Source organism: Palaemon carinicauda, chromosome 45 (assembly GCF_036898095.1).
Source record: "Palaemon carinicauda isolate YSFRI2023 chromosome 45, ASM3689809v2, whole genome shotgun sequence".
NCBI lineage: Eukaryota > Metazoa > Arthropoda > Malacostraca > Decapoda > Palaemonidae > Palaemon > Palaemon carinicauda.
In genome coordinates, this window is record NC_090769.1 from 3,653,981 (window position 1) to 3,672,304 (window position 18,324).

Genomic DNA, 18,324 nt, shown 5'->3' on the forward strand with positions numbered 1-18,324 from the left:
GCACGTTAATTTCATTACTGCGAGAGATTATTTTTTAAGTGAATACGTGTCAATTTCGTGATAATTCCACGATAGACAAGTCAATATATATATATATATATATATATATATATAATATATAAATATATATATATATATATATATATATAAATTACACACGTTGGTAAGGTATTTTTTCGTTACCACGTGACAAATACGCAATATAAGACTACATAACCCCCCCCCCCCCCCTTCCCCACGTTCAAAGTGGCCAATTGTGTTTTTCTGATTCGCACAGAACTAAAATCTTTTCTCTAAATTTCCCTTTGATTAACAGTTCAAGACTTTATTCTAGGTTTCTTTTACCGTTCTACCAATCAAGAATTGTAATATCCATAAAAGGAAGAAAAGTGAACCTATTCTGTCTGACCAACGCCGCGGAGACGTCAAGGGAAAGTGCTCCATACTTGTGCCTAACCCATACAGTGGAAATGATGGAACAACCTGTGCAGATCAGGACAATACCGATAAATGGACTTGGTCGCTTTCCTATTATTATTATTATTATTATCATTATTATTATTATTTGCTAAGCTACAACCCTAGCTGGAAAAGCAGGATGCTATATGCCCAAGGGCTCCAACAGGGAAATTAGTCCAGTGAGGAAAGGAAATATGGAAAAATATTACAAGAAACGATTAAGAAAAATATTAGCATTCAAATAAATCTTTCATATTAAAACTATAAAAGCTTGAAAATAAAAAGAGGTTAAAAACTTCAAAATAACAAAAGGGAAACAAGATAGAATAGTGTGCCCGATTGAAACCTCAGATACATCATCTCGCCTCCTAGGCCTATTGACCCAAAGAGTAGCTGTATTATTATTATTATTATTATTATTATTTATTATTATTATTAGATATTCACTCATATGTATAAATATTGCCTCCTGGTGTTGTTTGAAGGGATGGCTGGATAGACGGGGTACTCGCCCCTCCACCTCCTTGCCACCAGCAGAGTGAAATGAACTAACCTTTTTGCCCTGAAAACTTACTACCCTCACACTGTCATTATACATTTTCTTCTTCAAAATCTTTCGACCATTCCCCTTTTACGAAAAATCTAACCTCTTTTGACTATCCACTCCTCTTAAAAGACTATGATAAAAAAAATTAACGAAGTAGTACCATAGACCTACGCTCGATTTTTTTACCCTTTCACTAATTAAGCTTTATTATCATTATTATTATTATTATTATTATTATTGCTACGCTACAACCCTATTTGAAAAAGCAAGATGGTATAAACCAAGGGCCCCAACAGGGAAATTAGACCAGTGAGGAAAGGAAACGAGGAAAAAAAGATTATGTGTAACAGCATTGAAATAAATATTTCATATATAAAAACTAAAATCTTTAACAAAACAAGGGGAATAGAAATATACATGCTTACTCATTTTTTAATAACCTACATTTCCATGTTTATTTGATTTACTGCTGAATACAGAATAAATTTTTCAAAAGTTTGCTTTATTTTCTATCGTATTTCGCTCTTAACAACCAAAAAAAAAAATTCCCATTCATCGTGAATTGATTATAGAATAATTGTTCAGATATTTTTTTTATAGTTTTCTTTAAATAATGGTAAAATATAAGTATTTTCTGTTTATAAAAACTATATTCATTGAAATGACTAATAATTCCACGATAAATAGCCATCGAAAGATATAAAACTACTTTACGTTATACAGAAATGTAATGAAAATGACCATATGTTTCTTTGACACAAGAAGTATTCTGTAATGCATAATTTATAAGGTAGGCTGTACGATGAACCAAAATCTGACGAGAAAAACATATTTCTGTCCCCGAAAGAGAGACGTAATTTATGCAATTAGTTCATCAGACAAAGTTCGAGGGAGAGAGAGAGAGAGAGAGAGAGAGAGAGAGAGAGAGAGAGAGAGAGAGAGAGAGAGAGACTTAAAATCAGTTTATTAGACACAAGGTTAGTTTCTTATATCACTCCACCTTATATATATATATATATATATATATATATATATATATATATATATATATATATATATGTGTGTGTGTGTATATACATATACATATATACATATATATATATATATATATATATATATATATATATATATGGCCTACAGAGAGAGAGAGAGAGAGAGAGAGAGAGAGGGAGAGAGAGAGAGAGAGAGAAAGAGAGAGAGAGAGAACTTGTTGAAAGTGAAAAACTACTATTGCAATCACGTATGTGAATCTTTAACAATTTCCAAATAAAGCTCAACTGGATTCAGTGCCAGGCCCAGGGAGCCCATTCATCAACAGGTATAGCACGGGTAGAAAATTTCTCAATGGTTTCATGAAGCTGAAGGGAAAATAGAGATTTGACAGCCTTATGAATAAACGTAATTGGGAATAGGAATAACAGTAAAATACTACACAGTATTTCAGAAGTTTTATTCTAGCTGTGACCAAGTTGTGGAATGATCTTCCTAATATTACTACATTGCATCTTTCTCTCTGGTTACGGTTATTTTCCCTTTGCCTAAACACACACCAAATTGCCTGGCCTATTCTTTACATATTCTTCTCTGTCTTCAAGCACCTGACAATACTGAGATTACCCAACAATTCCTCCTAGCTCAAGGGGTTAACTATTGCAATGTAATTGTTCAGTGGCCACTTTCCTCTTGGTAAGGGTAGAAGAGACTCTCTAGCTATGGCAAGCAGCTCTTCTAGAAGGACACTCCAAAATCGAACCATTGTTCTCTTAGTCTTGGGTAGTGCCATACCCTCTGTACCATGGTCCTCCACTGTCTTGGTTTAGAGTTCTCTTGCTTGGGGGTACACTAGGGCACACCTATTCTATCTAATTTCTCTACTTCTTGTTTTGTTAAAATTTTCATAGTTTATATAGGAAACTTTTATTTTAATGTTACTCTTCTTAAAATATTTTATTTTTTCCTGTTTCCTTTACTCACTGGGCTATTTTCCCTGTTGGAGCCTTTGGGTTCATAGCATCCTTTTTTTTCAAACTAGGTTTGTAGCTTAGCTCGTAGGAATAATAATGATAATAATAATAATAATAATAATAATAATAATAATAATAATAATAATAATAATAATAATAATAATAAGGAACCAGCAGGTGCAAATAAGGGGCAAAAGAGACAAAAAAATACCAAATTATTGCCTACAGTATAAGGCGAGAGGTGAACTGACGCCCCTTAGCCCCCTAGAAGATAATATCCAAGGGATTAATACTAAAAGTAACAAACAGTTTAAAAGAAATGAAGATTTCCCTGTCCCAAACCATAGAAGCCTAACTGAACCTCACATTACATACTGTAATCGTCTAAGACTACATAACCCTTTGCAAGGAGTTAACTTCGTTCTAGATTTAATAACTTTCAGCTTGACCTCCCATCTGTTCTTGGTTCCCATCCTACAAATGTGGCTGACCCATTTCGTTCAGGAAGCGAAGAAAAATTATGGAAGGATCAGACTTGTACAGTTTTGCTGATCATGACAATACACAAACCCTTTCACCACATTAAGATATCGCCCCTCCGAAAGTACACACACACACATATATATATATATATATATATATATATATTATTTGACAGACACTAGTTCGAAATACTTTTTTTCGAAAACCAGCTATTCGTAAACAATTGTTCGAATGTGTATTTGTTCAATTTTACAATTGATCGAATTACAAGATATTCGAATAAGCAATTTTTCGTAATTTATGTTATTCTAATCTTTAGCCTACTTTACTTAACCGTAGAGGAATAATTCGTTAAATAACGAATATTTTAGATTTATTAAAGTTTTATTTCCATATCTTTGCACATCTATGTCAAAATGAGGTTAGTCACGTGTGCCTTTTCCGTCCTCTAAGTTTTCCATAGATATTCGCACTTCTCTTTCAGCTGTTTCACCTGAATGATTATGTTCTTTAGAAATGGAAACATCTTTTACTGTTACAGCATGAAATTTAGAGTCATTTGAAAATTTATGGCAAATTCAAATATATTCTATTTTGTATTTGCTTGTCTTTAACAAATAAGTGTCTGTTCACTACTAACATGGGCTTCTATTTTTCACTCTTCATGAACTCAGCCATTATAGGGTTTCCGAAATTTCTACTAAATAGGAAATCGTCCAAAATAACAATGGGAATTTCAATGTTGTTTATATTTCAAAGAAGGATTTGTTTAAGGTTAATTTTTTTATCAATATATTTAAAAGACCAAAAAATTCAATTGAGTTATTTCTCATATAACTACTTACTTTCTTCTAAACCGCTAAAATAATGAATTCTTACTCTTGCTCAACTAGTTAGTCGCTGTAACTCATGGATTTGAACATTATTAATTTCGAAAAATTGCTTATTCAAATATCTTGTAATTCGACCAATTGTCAAATCGAACAATTGTTTTAAAAAAAAAAAAGTTTTTCCGAACAATTGTCTTTCAAGAAATTGGTTTTCGAAAGACCTATAGCATATCTATACATACACACACACACACACACACACACATATATATATATATATATATATATATATATATATATATATATATATATGTACATATATATATTTTATATACATATATATATATATATATATATATATATATAATATATATATATATGAGAATTATAATGATGAAGAAGAATATTAAATGATTACGTAGAAGACTAATTTGAAGGAGAGCATAAGCTGATAAAAAAAGGTATGGCAATGGAGTATTTAAAGTAATCTAGACAAACAGGTTGGATTTATTATTTTAATGATATAAGGAGGCACTAAATACAAGTATTTAGTAGACAGATTTACTGAGTATTGTTGAAAAGTGGGCTGACACCTATAGTAAATGTTATTGGAGAACAAAATGAAACACTTTGTCCTGACACGAGAAGAAAATAAATACTGCGAATATAAGTCAGAATAAGTTTACGAGGGTAATTGAAAACCAGGACCAGATAATAGATGGAGAAAAAGTATAACAGACTGTGTTCCTAGAAATTGCAAACGAAGCAGGGGATGGAACAGAAGACGTTAGATTGAGGAGTTAAGAAAATGTACTGGTATGCAATGGCATGAAGCAGGGGTGAGAAGAGGTGATAGATTGACGAGCTAACAACAGCAACACATGCAGCTGTTTCTACTCGAGTGCAGGACAAAGGCCTCAGACATGTCCTTATCCATGTCTGGGAGTTTGGCCACTTTTCATCGCCACGCTGGCCAAATTGGTGATGGTATGAGACTTTTGTCTGATCGCTCACAGCAAACCGTCTTAGTATGGGTGATCCTGCCTGGTGCGTCTTTGGTGATCATGGCGATACACAAACCCTTTTCACCACGTTAAGGTGTTCCCACTGGATATATATTCGACGAATGTGTAAGAAAAGAGCCAAGTTCCACAATAGACTAGTAGTAGGCTCAAATGTAAGAACGCTTGGCGCAAGGCTGATCAGATACCAAGGCTTGGATATACATACACAGTAGGAAAGGCCACTCATTAAGGCCTTCACATATAAGCCGAGATATATAGTCCGTAAAAAAGAATATGATCAGATCCACAAAACCTCTTTTAAATCTACTTCATATACTCATAATATCGAACTGGTAAAAGATACTTAGCATTGACAAATGACCCCACTGAAAATAAAAATCTAAAACAAGCCAGTTCTCATGAAATCCTCAACAAGATAACGAAGAGAATCTCCAGCATTATCTGTATATATTTATATTAGAAATAACAGAGAGAGAGAGAGAGAGAGAGAGAGAGAGAGAGAGAGAGAGAGAACAGAAAGTAATCAAATTCATGTACTCACCCAGCTAACACAGGTAGAGGACATCCACCTCTTGAGACGAACCTGGGAAGGAGCAAAAGAAATACAAATGAGTTAAAAACAATGTCAAAAAATGTTCATCAAAATTCATTTCTACTAAATCAAGACATCATTATCATCAAGATTTGATAAATGATTGTCAGCTAATAATAGGTATTGATAGATTAGTGCCCTAGTTCACCCTAAATGTAAGCTAAATATACCCCTTTTTGGGGATAATGCGGGTGTACTGTGGGCATTGTGGCAAGGTGATCTGTTAGGTACTAACATATAGGCGAGGTAAATGCATATGAAGTTTATTCGACAGATAACGAGCTTTTATACAAACAGTTGAGGGCAACAATATCACAAAAAAATCAAACAATCTGAAACACGCAATGGAACTACATATATAGATCTATAGACCTTCAGGTTTTTCTATCATCGGTGCGAGAAAGAACGAGAGATAAAAAAAAAAAAAATATCATTACAGTGTACAGTATGTATGAAACATGCGCGGTGCAGTATTATCCATGAGTTTTGCAATATCAATTTGGACTTCAGTTGCACCTATTTCTTAGAGTTGTGTTTTAACTCCTTGCTAAATTTCTAAATAATTTCCCCCAGCTCCACCTTGGATCTGAATGGCCTCCCTGGGTATATGACCCAAATTCCATTAAAAGCTCAAAATAGAGAAGACTATCAAAATGTAATTGAGGCCCTTTGCGTCAATAGTCGTAGGTGGTGAATAAGTTAAGACATGATCATCAAAACTCTCTAAACGTTAAAACTAATTCGCTCAACCCAAGAACAAAAATTTAGTCTCCGCAGACATCCAAAATCCTCTCTCTCTCTCTCTCTCTCTCTCTCTCTCTCTCTCTCTCTCTCTCTCTCTCTCTCTCTCTCTCTCTCTCTCTCCAAAAACTCGTAGATGGCAAATTTAAGCTCCGATGCTTTCCACACAACTAGCTAAACCAGATGAGCAGGCTACCTGCGATGACAGGCCACTCGTGAAGGACACGTAAACTGGTACTTCGAGGAAACTCGACCAACGCCCAGCTGCCTCCAAATGTCATCGACCTGACATATTTATCGTCCAATCGGAAAGGTCTCTAACCATGAGAGAGAGAGAGAGAGAGAGAGAGAGAGAGAGAGAGAGAGAGAGAGAGAGAGAGAGAGAGAGAGAGAGAGTATAATAAAGTTTAGAAACGAACCTTGGAGATTATTATATAAAATACGAACTTGCGAAACACAGTAGATGTTTCTACTGGACATGAGATCAAAATTAAAGGAAGGATAAGCATGGGATGGAGCGCTTTTAGTAAATAAAATGAGATTACGAAAAGTAAAACTAAACTCTCTATGAAAAGAAAAGTATTTAATCACATGGTCCTACCAGTATTAACCTATACATCATAAACTTGGAGCCTTACTAAAACCTTAGAACAGGGGTTCTCAACCTTCTTGGCCCATGCACCCCTTTCACCATTTGTAATGATGTCATTCACCCCCCCCCCCCCCCCCCCGCCCTTCCTACCTTCCCGTCTTTTCCAAAATTTTGTCTCAAAAATTTCACTTTATATAATATGCAAATATTACTAAAAATCCTTTTATTTCTTTTTTTTTTTTTTAAATATATTATAAATTTTAAGGTTTACATGGATTATTGTATAATGGAATATTACAAATTATATGCAAATTAGAAATATCGATATATATATATAAAACGGGGATAGAAGCGAAATAGTTTTTTATTTATTTATAAGAACTACTTAACAGGCCAAACTGAAGCTAATGCAATAAACAAAAAGTTCGATAGGGTAACAAGTTATTATAAATCTGTAATTATTTTTATTTAGAAGATTACAGTTCATCGATTGACTAAACCTGTAACTGTTTTTTCTTAGCCAATTCTGGGATACGCGGATGAGTGCTTGAAAGGGCACAACGCAGATCATTTTCTACCTCTAATCTACTGAAAAAGCCTGACTCACAAAGATATGTTTATACAAACGGAAGCAATACACTGATAGCCATTTCTACCACTTTTGGGTAGGAATCGCAGATCAGAGGCCAAGATTCTGTTATTGATTTCTCATCGAAAATATCTCTTACACCCGAATCAGTTTTTAACTCCAAAAACTTATCTTGACAATCATCAGGAACTTTTTCAACTGACAGTTTGAATGGATTTCTGACTAAATCCAACTCATCATCACTACGTTCGGGAAAATATCGTCTGAATTAATTTTCCAGTGTTGTCAAATGCTGCAAAATTTAATTTTTGCAAATTGTGGAAGCACCTTGTCTTAACCACAAACATCAAGAATGGATGACACTTTCTCAAACATTGCATTATTTTCTGCATTTACCCTTTTCTTCCAATTTACAAGCTTGCTCATGGAAGCTTTCAAGGCATCTACGAATTTTATAATGTTTGTATTCCTTCCTTGCATCTGAAGATTCAGTTTATTCAGTTGCTCAAATATATCAACCAAATACACAAGACGCATGATCCATTCCTAATCACTCAGCCAGAAGGGAATTCTGTTTAACCTTCCACTTCAAAACACAATTTGAGCTCATATCTAAGCTCAAATATTTGTTCAGTTACATTTCCTCTTGACAGCCAAAGAACATTCGTGTGAAAAAGAAGCGAATGTTGGGTTACATCCATATCAGTACATAACTGCTTGAAAAGTCGTGAGTTGAGTGCCCCTCCCTTGACGAAATTTACAATCTTAATTGTTTGATCCAAAACCTTCTCTAGCGGAGCAGGAAGTATTTTTTAGGCCAGTGCCTGACGATGGATCATACAATGAATGTCTTTCACTTTTGGAGCTCGCTTTTTCACACATACTTGGAATCCTGATTTTGTCCCAAACAAAGCTGGTGCTCCAAATGAACAACACCCACTGACATTATCCCACGAAAGATTTTCTGATTCAAAAAAAGATGAAACCTCCAAAATATCAGAGGCCTTGGTGGTTAGTTCAAGAGGGGAACGAAAGAGAAACTCCTCCTTAAATGAATCTGAGTGAACATAACTTGCAAACACCATCAACTGGGAACATGATGCCACATCAGTTGATTCATCAAGTTGAATTGAAAATAAGCCAAATGTTGAAGACTTTATCTCCGGCACAACTTGATCCTTGATGTCAGTGGCTATGTCACTCATCCTCCTTTGAACAGTACTGTTTGATAATGGAACCTTCATTTCTTTTCCCAACACAATTTCCACCATTTTGAGAGCGCAAGGCTTGATCAAATTTTCTCCAATTGTATGTTTTTTTATCTGCTTTGCTATTTCAAGTGCTACTACATAGGAAGATTCAGTAATTTTATCGTTTTTCTCTTTAAATTTTTCTGTTGAAACCAGCCTCATCTTTTTGAGAGCATTCCAATGGTGTTCAAAAGTTTTTGTTCTTGTCTACGTGATGAGGATGAACATTTTGCAAATGTTGCCTCATCTCTGGTGGTTTCATAGAATCCTTTGCCAAAGCTTTTCTACAAATAACACATTGGGGCCTTTTTTCTCCACTGATGATGATGGATGTGAATCCATATGCAATATATGAATGATCGTACTTTCTTTTTTTTTTTTATACTCATAATGGGCTCCGAATTCGGTACATCAAAACAAGAAAACGTAAAAATATTAATTGGTTATTTTTACAGACAAAATGTGATATATTTATCCATTATATATTTAATCAGCAACATGACTGACATTAAGTAGTAAATAATGACAGTGAAGCACAAAAAGAATGTGTAAAATGCACAAATATGGGAGATTATGGTCCCTGTTAATATCACAAAAACTAAACTAGAGAAGCACAGTCACCAATGTGAGTGCAAGACCAACAAAATACTCACAAAAAATGCAAAGAAAAAAAAAATTGGTAAATGGGGATTTTTGGCTTCTGGGATTTTGGTATTCTTCTGAAAATATATAGAATAATATAAGAAAGTATAAAAAACAAAAATTAAAAAAAAGATAAAAAATATACAAAATTCTTTAAAGATAAAAAACTAACCTAATAAATATAAGATTTAATTTTAAAAAAATATATATAATTTATATTTTTAGGGGGTTGTTTAACTAAATAACTTTAGTTTTTTATAGACTTTTTTATAATTATTAAGTTAGTTTTTTATCTTTAAATAATTTTATATACTTCTTTTATTTTTCTATTTATATTTTTATATATTATTCTATATATTTTCAGAAGAATACCAAAATCCCTGAAAAAGCCCAGAATCCCTATTCACCAAAAAAATAACAATTAAAATTATGACAAAAACTAAAAACAGAAAACACGGACACATGCATGCATAATCAGTGGAAGAAACAAAATTATTGTACTTACTTACTTAGAGTCTTCAAGATAATATCCTGGAAATAAGGTTCACAACGACACTTACTGGTGACAATTCAATACTGAAATTGGTATTAGCTTCTCATTTATAGTCCAGGAGTTCCCAACCTTGGGGTTACCAAGTGATTTTCTTGGGGCCTACTTAATTCCCTAGCCATCTGTCTCTTCCTCAGTACCTTTTCCAATCCTAGGATTAACTTGGGTGGTCACTTGTATATTACTGTCCAATCCATTTTTCCTGGGCTAGCACAGGATATAATCCCAGTCCACGTGACAGGCCAGATATGCAAAAGCCTATAATTGCTCTACTTTCCCATAAACTTACTTCGGTCACAATTCACCCCCTGAAAACCCAAAATTCACCCCTGGGGGTGAATTTCACCCCCATCGAGAACCTCTGCCTTAGAACATATGCTAGTTGCAACTCAAAGAGCTATAAAAAGAATAATGACTGGATTAATACTAAGAGACAGAAAAAGAACAGCATGGATACGAGAGCAAACTAAAGTAGAGGATATTATAACAACAAGTAAGCACAAGAAATGGACGTGGGCAACACGTATGATGAGAATGACAGTTAATAGATGGAGAAAAAGTATAACAGACTGTGTTCCTAGAAATTGCAAACGAAGCAGGGGATGGAACAGAAGACGTTAGATTGAGGAGTTAAGAAAATGTACTGGTATGCAATGGCATGAAGCAGGGGTGAGAAGAGGTGATAGATTGACGAGCTAACAAAATGTGCTGGTATGCACTGCCATAGAAAGACCATAAACAGACTGGAGTGGAAGGACATGTCTGAGGCCTTTGTCCTGTGGTGGACTAGCATCAGCTGTGATGACTACAACGACAGGTTCTAATACACTCATATTACTTTTTCAGAGAGAGAGAGAGAGAGAGAGAGAGAGAGAGAGAGAGAGAGAGAGAGAGAGAGAGAGAGAGAGAGTTATCTTTACTTTAGGAATAACATTCCATCAGAATTTAATGGAAATAATGTAATGAATTACTGTATGGAAATTTGACCCTCAATATTTGCAATTACGAAACTGGTTATATAGACCTAAACATACAAACATGTAAACAACAACAACACATATAGAGCCATTTCAAGTCCTTGTTCATATCTGGGGTTCGGCCAATGTTCATCACCACGCTGATCAACTACGGATTGCTGATGGTGGGAGACTTTTGTCTGATAGCTCACAGCAAATATGGGTGGCCCTGACTAGTACTGCTTTGCTGATGATGGCAATACAGAAACCCTTTCATCTCGTAAAGGTACTCCATACTCAGAAAGGGACACGCGTATACAAATGAATATATATCTATCTATGTATCTATCTATATATATATATATATATATATATATATATATATATATATATATATATATATATATATATTTATATGAACAAGGACATGTCTTAGACCTTTGTTCTGCATTGGACTAGTACTGGCAGACGAATTATTCAATCTTCCCCTATGTCGTCATTGACATTTCGATATCAGTAATAACCAATAATATTGCTATGGCTCGTGTTTTGTGAATGTTAATGAAGAATATAAGGTTATGCGAATACTGTATATGCCTAATATAATACGTAACAGTAGATATTTCTTGATTTCCAATTATTATTATTATTATTATTATTATTAAAAGTTAAGATACAACCCTATTTGGAAAAGCAAGATGCTATGAACCCAGGGAACCCAAAAGGGAAAAATATCCCAGTGAGGAAAGGAAACAAAAAAATATGAATAAACTACAGGAGAAGTAATAAGAAATGGAAATGAAATATCTTAAAAAGAGTAACAACAGCAAAATAGATCTTTAAAAGCAAGAGAGACACTTAATTTTATATTTCATATTTTCATTTTCCCTGTGGTTCTTTTGCATGCATATATATATATATATATATATATATATACATATATATATATATGTATATATATATATATATGTATATATATATATATATATATATATATATATATATATATATATATATATATATATAATGTGTGTATATATATATATATATATATATATATGTATGTATATATATATATATATATATATATATATATATATATATTATATCATTATCTGCTTATGAAAACTAAAGGTTACTGGAATAACTTAATTTTCAAAACTTTCTTACCAGTTCTTACCAGTTTTATAGTTGGATTCGTGCAAGTAGCCTACAACCTTTTCATAACAATTCATCATCATTACTTTTATATCTATTCCTTCATTGTTGCACCTGTTTAAGCATGTTGAAGAATAAGGGTTTTAAAAGTCTGTCAATTTTACGTGTTGATTTCTTACTCTACCGCTAGAGTTATTGGGTTCTTTGACTGGCTAGACAGGAATACATTGGATCTCTATATCTAGTTGCGGCTAATTTTTCCTTTGCCTACAAATTCAACGAATAGTCTGGTCTAATCTTTCCACATTCTCATCTGTCCCTATACACCTTTCAACACTGAGATTACCAAACAATTCTTCTTCGTTCAGGGGTTTAACTACTGTTCAGTGGCTACTTTCCTCTTCATAAGGATTGAGACACTCCAGCTATGGTACGCTGCTCCGAAATGAAACCATTGTTTTCTAGTCTTGGGATAGTTCCATAACCTCTGTAACATTGTCTTTGACAGTCTTGGGGTAGATTTCTCTTGCTTAAGGCTACATTCGTACACACTATTCTATAGTTTATATATGGAAGCTTTATTTCAATGTTGATACTGTTTTGTAAATTTTTTATTCGTAATTGTTCATTACTTGTCTTGTAGTTCATCTATTTAATTTCTTTACTTCGCTATTTTTCTTTTTTGGAACAATTGGTTTTTAGCATCGTGCTTTCCCAGCTAGGATTTTAGCTTAGCAAATAATAATAATAATAATAATAATAATAATAATAATAATAATAATAATAATAATAATAATAATAATAATAATAATAATAATAATAACAATAATAATAATATGAGTTTTATGAATAATAATAATAATAATAATAATATTAATAATAACAATAATATTAATAATAATAATAATACTAATATTAATGTTAATGTTAATGTTAATATTAGTATTCATAATGAATAATCAATGATGTCATCAGCTATGGGTGCGTCTATAAAACAATGTAATTTCAACTGATCAAGAGAAATGGAAACCTTTGAGAGGTACACAGGTGCATCTTTGGCTTTGCCTAATGCAAAGAAAAGAAAACTATGTTGGAAAAAGTGAACAGCAAGCAGCCTTTAGCCTAATGCAAAGAAAAGAAAACTATGTTGGAAAAAGTGAACAGAAAGCAGCCTTTAGCCTAATGCAAAGAAAAGAAAACTGTGTTGGAAAAAAGAAACAGCAATCAAGGTTTAGCCTGCTGCTGCAGTTAGTCGTCGCTCATCTATACTTGGGGTCAGGAGATGCATCCATACAGGTCGTAAGGTCAAAGATACTTGCGACAGTGAATTGCAAAAGCGTACTTCTTGGACTGTGTGATGGTGTTTCTTTAATAAAGTCTCGAATCATCTTGTAAATTCCCATTTGGTATGATCCTTCAACGGCTGTCTCGAATCTCCTGTGGCAAGTCTCTACATTATTTTTTGGTCTTGGGAGATTGCATTCTAGCATGTGATAAATGCCCCACACACTTGGATCGAATCTTGGGGATGGGATACACCTAACCTTCAACAGTTATGTTCAAGTAACGGCTACGTCTATCACTGTATTTATGATTGTGATTCCCCCTGATCATCATGAAGCATGGAAAGTCCCTTATATGTTCAGGAGATTTTGAGTGCACAATCTTGATATCAACATCCATAAGCACCTTGCAACTGTGAAAAAATAGTAATCATTAACTCTACATAAAACTTTTCCCTAGGAAAAAAAAAATAAATCAAAATGAAAACAATAATACTGTAAAAACACAATGTATAAAAAACTCCCCACAGGGTTACGCTGTATCAGTTGGTAAGGTGATATTTGTGAATACAAGGTTGAAACATTCTTTTGTAAGTTTTGAAGTTTCTCCTTCTTTTTTATTTTATTCATTTTTTTTGGGGGGGGGGGGTTAAAATTTACCTATTACAATCTGTTTAATTACTCTCTTGTCTTTACCTGTGCATTGCAAACTTGGGGAACTAGATGGAAAATTTTTTTTTTTTTTTGGGGGGGGAGGCAAATTAACATCAGATATCTAAAAAAACTCCCCTAAACTGGCGAATGCATAAGTGAGATCTAAACTCATGATCATTCGGTTCACCATATATATATATATATATATATATATATATATATATATATATATATATATATATATATATATATATATATAAATATGTATGTATATAATCAGTAGGGTTTAATTCACATATGAAATGCAGTTCTAGAATGGTATCAGCATTTATCTATATTTGTGCATTACTACTTAGGGTATTTCAAGGAAGTCTTAAAGAAAGTGCCCTAATTTAATTAAATTGCCCTATTTTTTAATGGCCATTTGTAACTCATTATGCCTCCCTTACTCTAAACCTTGGTTTCCTGTCAGTTCCCTAAGTTTTCTGTGCATAGCTAAAGTCAAGGTCTATAGACCTTGGCTAAAGTTATATAGCGCCCCTCGCTAAAGGTAAACATAACCAAACTTTTTTGTGTGTGTATGTGTGTGTGTGTGGTGGTATTCATAGTGGATTGGAGGTCATACTGCCACAGTATGTGATTTACGACAGGAAGGAATGCCTAAGCAATTATAAATACAATCGAAGTGACCAGAAAAGTTTCGACTGCTAATACGAATGCTGTCCATGTATTGGTATTAAAACCGGGTGTTGTAATAAATGAATATGTTTTAAACGTAATGCTAATAGCCTATATTGTTCATTAGTATTCACAAAAAAAAAATCATAAAAACACACACGTATATATACACATGTCTCAGCCAAATATAACGTAAAAATGGTATGCATTCCACTTAATTTTCTCGACTTTCCAACAAAAATTGGCGAGATTTACAGTGTTACCATTCAACTAAACTTATTACACTATGTTAATTTTGTACAGCGTTCCCTAGGAAGGGAGAAACCTCAATGGCATATACATATCCTATATATTTACAGGAATTGATTAGAAAGTAGGCTTTGTTCAAACAGCTACAAGGGTGTTTTTAAAGGTTGTTTATACAACTGTAGCTGGTATAACGTAAAGGGGCGGAGCCTGTCCACGGATGACGGGCGAGGGGGCGGGGCTTGTATATACTACACCGGGCCAAAGACTATATACTGAAGGAAGATAGGAAGGCTCAAAATAGAATGTTAATACGCTAGTTGACAACTCCAAAGTAAACACAATAGTTGATTGCTCCGATTTCAGATGGCGTTGTAGGTATACATCGTTTGTCGTCTGTTTGTTTATATTCAGAATTTGACAGTTGACTCAAACGAATTCATGGCGCCGACAGTAAAGAAGTCACACAAGTGTGTTGTGTGCCATAAGCAAAAAGAAACCGATCCTCATTTGGTATTTCACAGGTTCCCTAAGGACAAAGAACGGTGAGTCCAAACAGTATAATACATGCAGTATGTGCTGCTAATGAGTAAGCCCCACTGATATTGGATGTAAGATCAAGGCAAGGCATCCACATTAAATCTCTTTTGTTTTGTCATTTTTTGTTGGCTTGTATGCTACCTTATTTCTATTTCCAACCCCCTTTTGATTATTTTTGTGTGTGATACAATTTTGTGTTATTTTGATCCTTTTGATTGTACATTTATACATTTATTAGTTTATAATACTAAACTATACATGAGTGCATCATGCTTTTCCATTTCAATAAAAAACAAAATACAATTGTGTTTTTATACACCTAATATCTCTCCATCTTACAGTGGCCGGTAATTGTGTAGGAGACCTCCGCGCTCGATTTAAAAGTTTCTAAAAATAGAAAACGAAAGAAAACAGTAAATTAGAGCTACAGTTACCTTGAAACTGTGAGATAATCCTCCTACAACCACCTAACTCTTACACAGAAAATGTAAGCATAAACCTACTACTACAATTATGGGGGACCCCAGTGGGAAGCGGGGTTTTTGGGTGGGGGGAGGAGGAGAAAAGTGATTTTTCGGAGCACTACCGAACCTAATACAACTACCTACCCTACCCTGGGGGCCATGTACCCCTACCTAGGCCTACCGGGGGGGCTCCCCCCCCCTGCGACCCCCCCTTAAGGCCACAGTAATTTTCAGGGCACCACCGAACCTAAGACACCCACCTAACCTAGCCTATGGGGCCATGTACCCCTACCTAGGCCTACCGGGGGGGGGGGGTTCCGCCCCCCCTGCGACCCCCCCTTAAGGCCACAGTAATTTTCAGGGCACCACCGAACCTAAGACACCCACCTAACCTAGCCTATGGGGCCCTGTACCCCTAAACGAAACAAATTCAAATGAAAACGCCTTTTGCAAAAAAAGGAACACAAACTTCAAATTAGTCTCAATATCTAACTTTGCGTTTCCAAACCATGTACCTTTGAAACAAGACACGAAAAAATTGCACCTCCTCTTCCTTTTCCCACAAGTAACCACACTACGATCACACCGGAATGCTAATTTGTTGTAATCTATACGGCACACATTTTCACAATTAGGGCACTTTTTCTCTGCCAAAATCAAACCATGACGTTGAGCAAATGCAATTAGCAAATCAACTTTCCCTGAATAATGTACACAAAAATCCCCATAAGAAATAAAGCAATTGTCACAAGTGACACAGTCGGAACGGGATGAAGGTCCTGCTAATTGCTCCTTACTTCACGGCAAAATGAGCTTTTCAGTTTGAAGGGAGATCCGAGACGTGCAAAAATATTCCTCCGCGGAACTTCACGTAAACTGTGGTAACTGGTGGAAAAATAGCAGGGATAAGTGAAGTAATAAGTGTCAGCATTGGCTAGATTTGTAAAAACCGCCATGATTGGTTTTCAAACAGTGTGACGTCAAGAAAACACCTGTTATTGGTTAGAATAGCATTGAGAACTAGTCTGCCATACGCAGTAAGGCGGTGAAACAGCTCATTTTAGCCAAGACATCACACAGTAAACAAAAACAAACACTTAGAAAAAATCCAAGTGAAACATAACTATACACACGAATATCTTCGTTAAATAGAAGCTGCTCATATATTGACTATTATATAAGCGTTCTATATGATATAATAGTGAATTGTAGGTGTTTAAATTCTTCAAGATCTTCCGCGGAGCTCTCCTACACATTTACCCAGTGGCCTACAAACTGTAATTAAATGTATGCCTACACATAAGCATTTGTGGCTAAGTTTAACAAATCAGATATACAGTATGTTTTAATTTATTCGTATGTGGTATTGTATAGAACATTTAAAAATGGTTGTAATATACTGTACAATACTTAAATTTGCAAGAAAATTAACTAAATCATAAGAGATGTAGCTATTGAATTTCTGAAAAATAGACTGAGAAACATAATTTGCAATTTAGTTACCTAAAATTTAAAAATGTCATGAATATATGAGTAAAATATACTGACATAGTAATGCAAATTATGAACAAATATGTTGCAAATTTTACAATCGAATTCCATCCTATATACCCGTAAGCATTACCGCTCTGAATGTTTGGTTGCTCGCTCAACAGATGGAGCCATTCGTTTCGCATGGGAGTATCTGGCATCTTTTCATAGCACACTCATTTGTGTGTTAAAAGCCTGAGCCTTCCTATCTTCTTTGTCTCTAACAGCTAAAATAGCCCTATTTGGGGGACAAATCCCTAGAATTAGTCGAGAAAGTGAAAGATTTGCTTCAGCCAATCAGAGACCTCCAACACAATCTTCATTTCTATGGTTCTCTTCATCACATTTATGACAGGATATATATGGGTAATCATGTGATACAAAAAATTAAATCATAATAGACTTTAAAATGACATTTGTATGAACAGCATTTAGTATCTAATAGCTATTTACGAGTGAAGCGTATACGATAGCAGTTTTATGTTACCAAACCCTTCTTCTTGAACGCACCCACTTGATCCTTTACTATATTTTAGAAAATGAAAACAATC

General features: G+C 34.3%; 1 protein-coding gene across 1 annotated transcript; it reads right to left on the minus strand.

Annotated features, from left to right (window-relative positions):
* Nucleotides 1-8,634: 8,634 nt before the first annotated feature.
* LOC137634711 (protein FAM200C-like) lies at nucleotides 8,635-9,234 on the minus strand. Its single transcript, XM_068367202.1, has one exon. The coding sequence runs from the start codon at nucleotides 9,232-9,234 to the stop codon at nucleotides 8,635-8,637; it is 600 nt and encodes a 199-aa protein (XP_068223303.1).
* Between the last annotated feature and the right edge of the window lie 9,090 nt (nucleotides 9,235-18,324).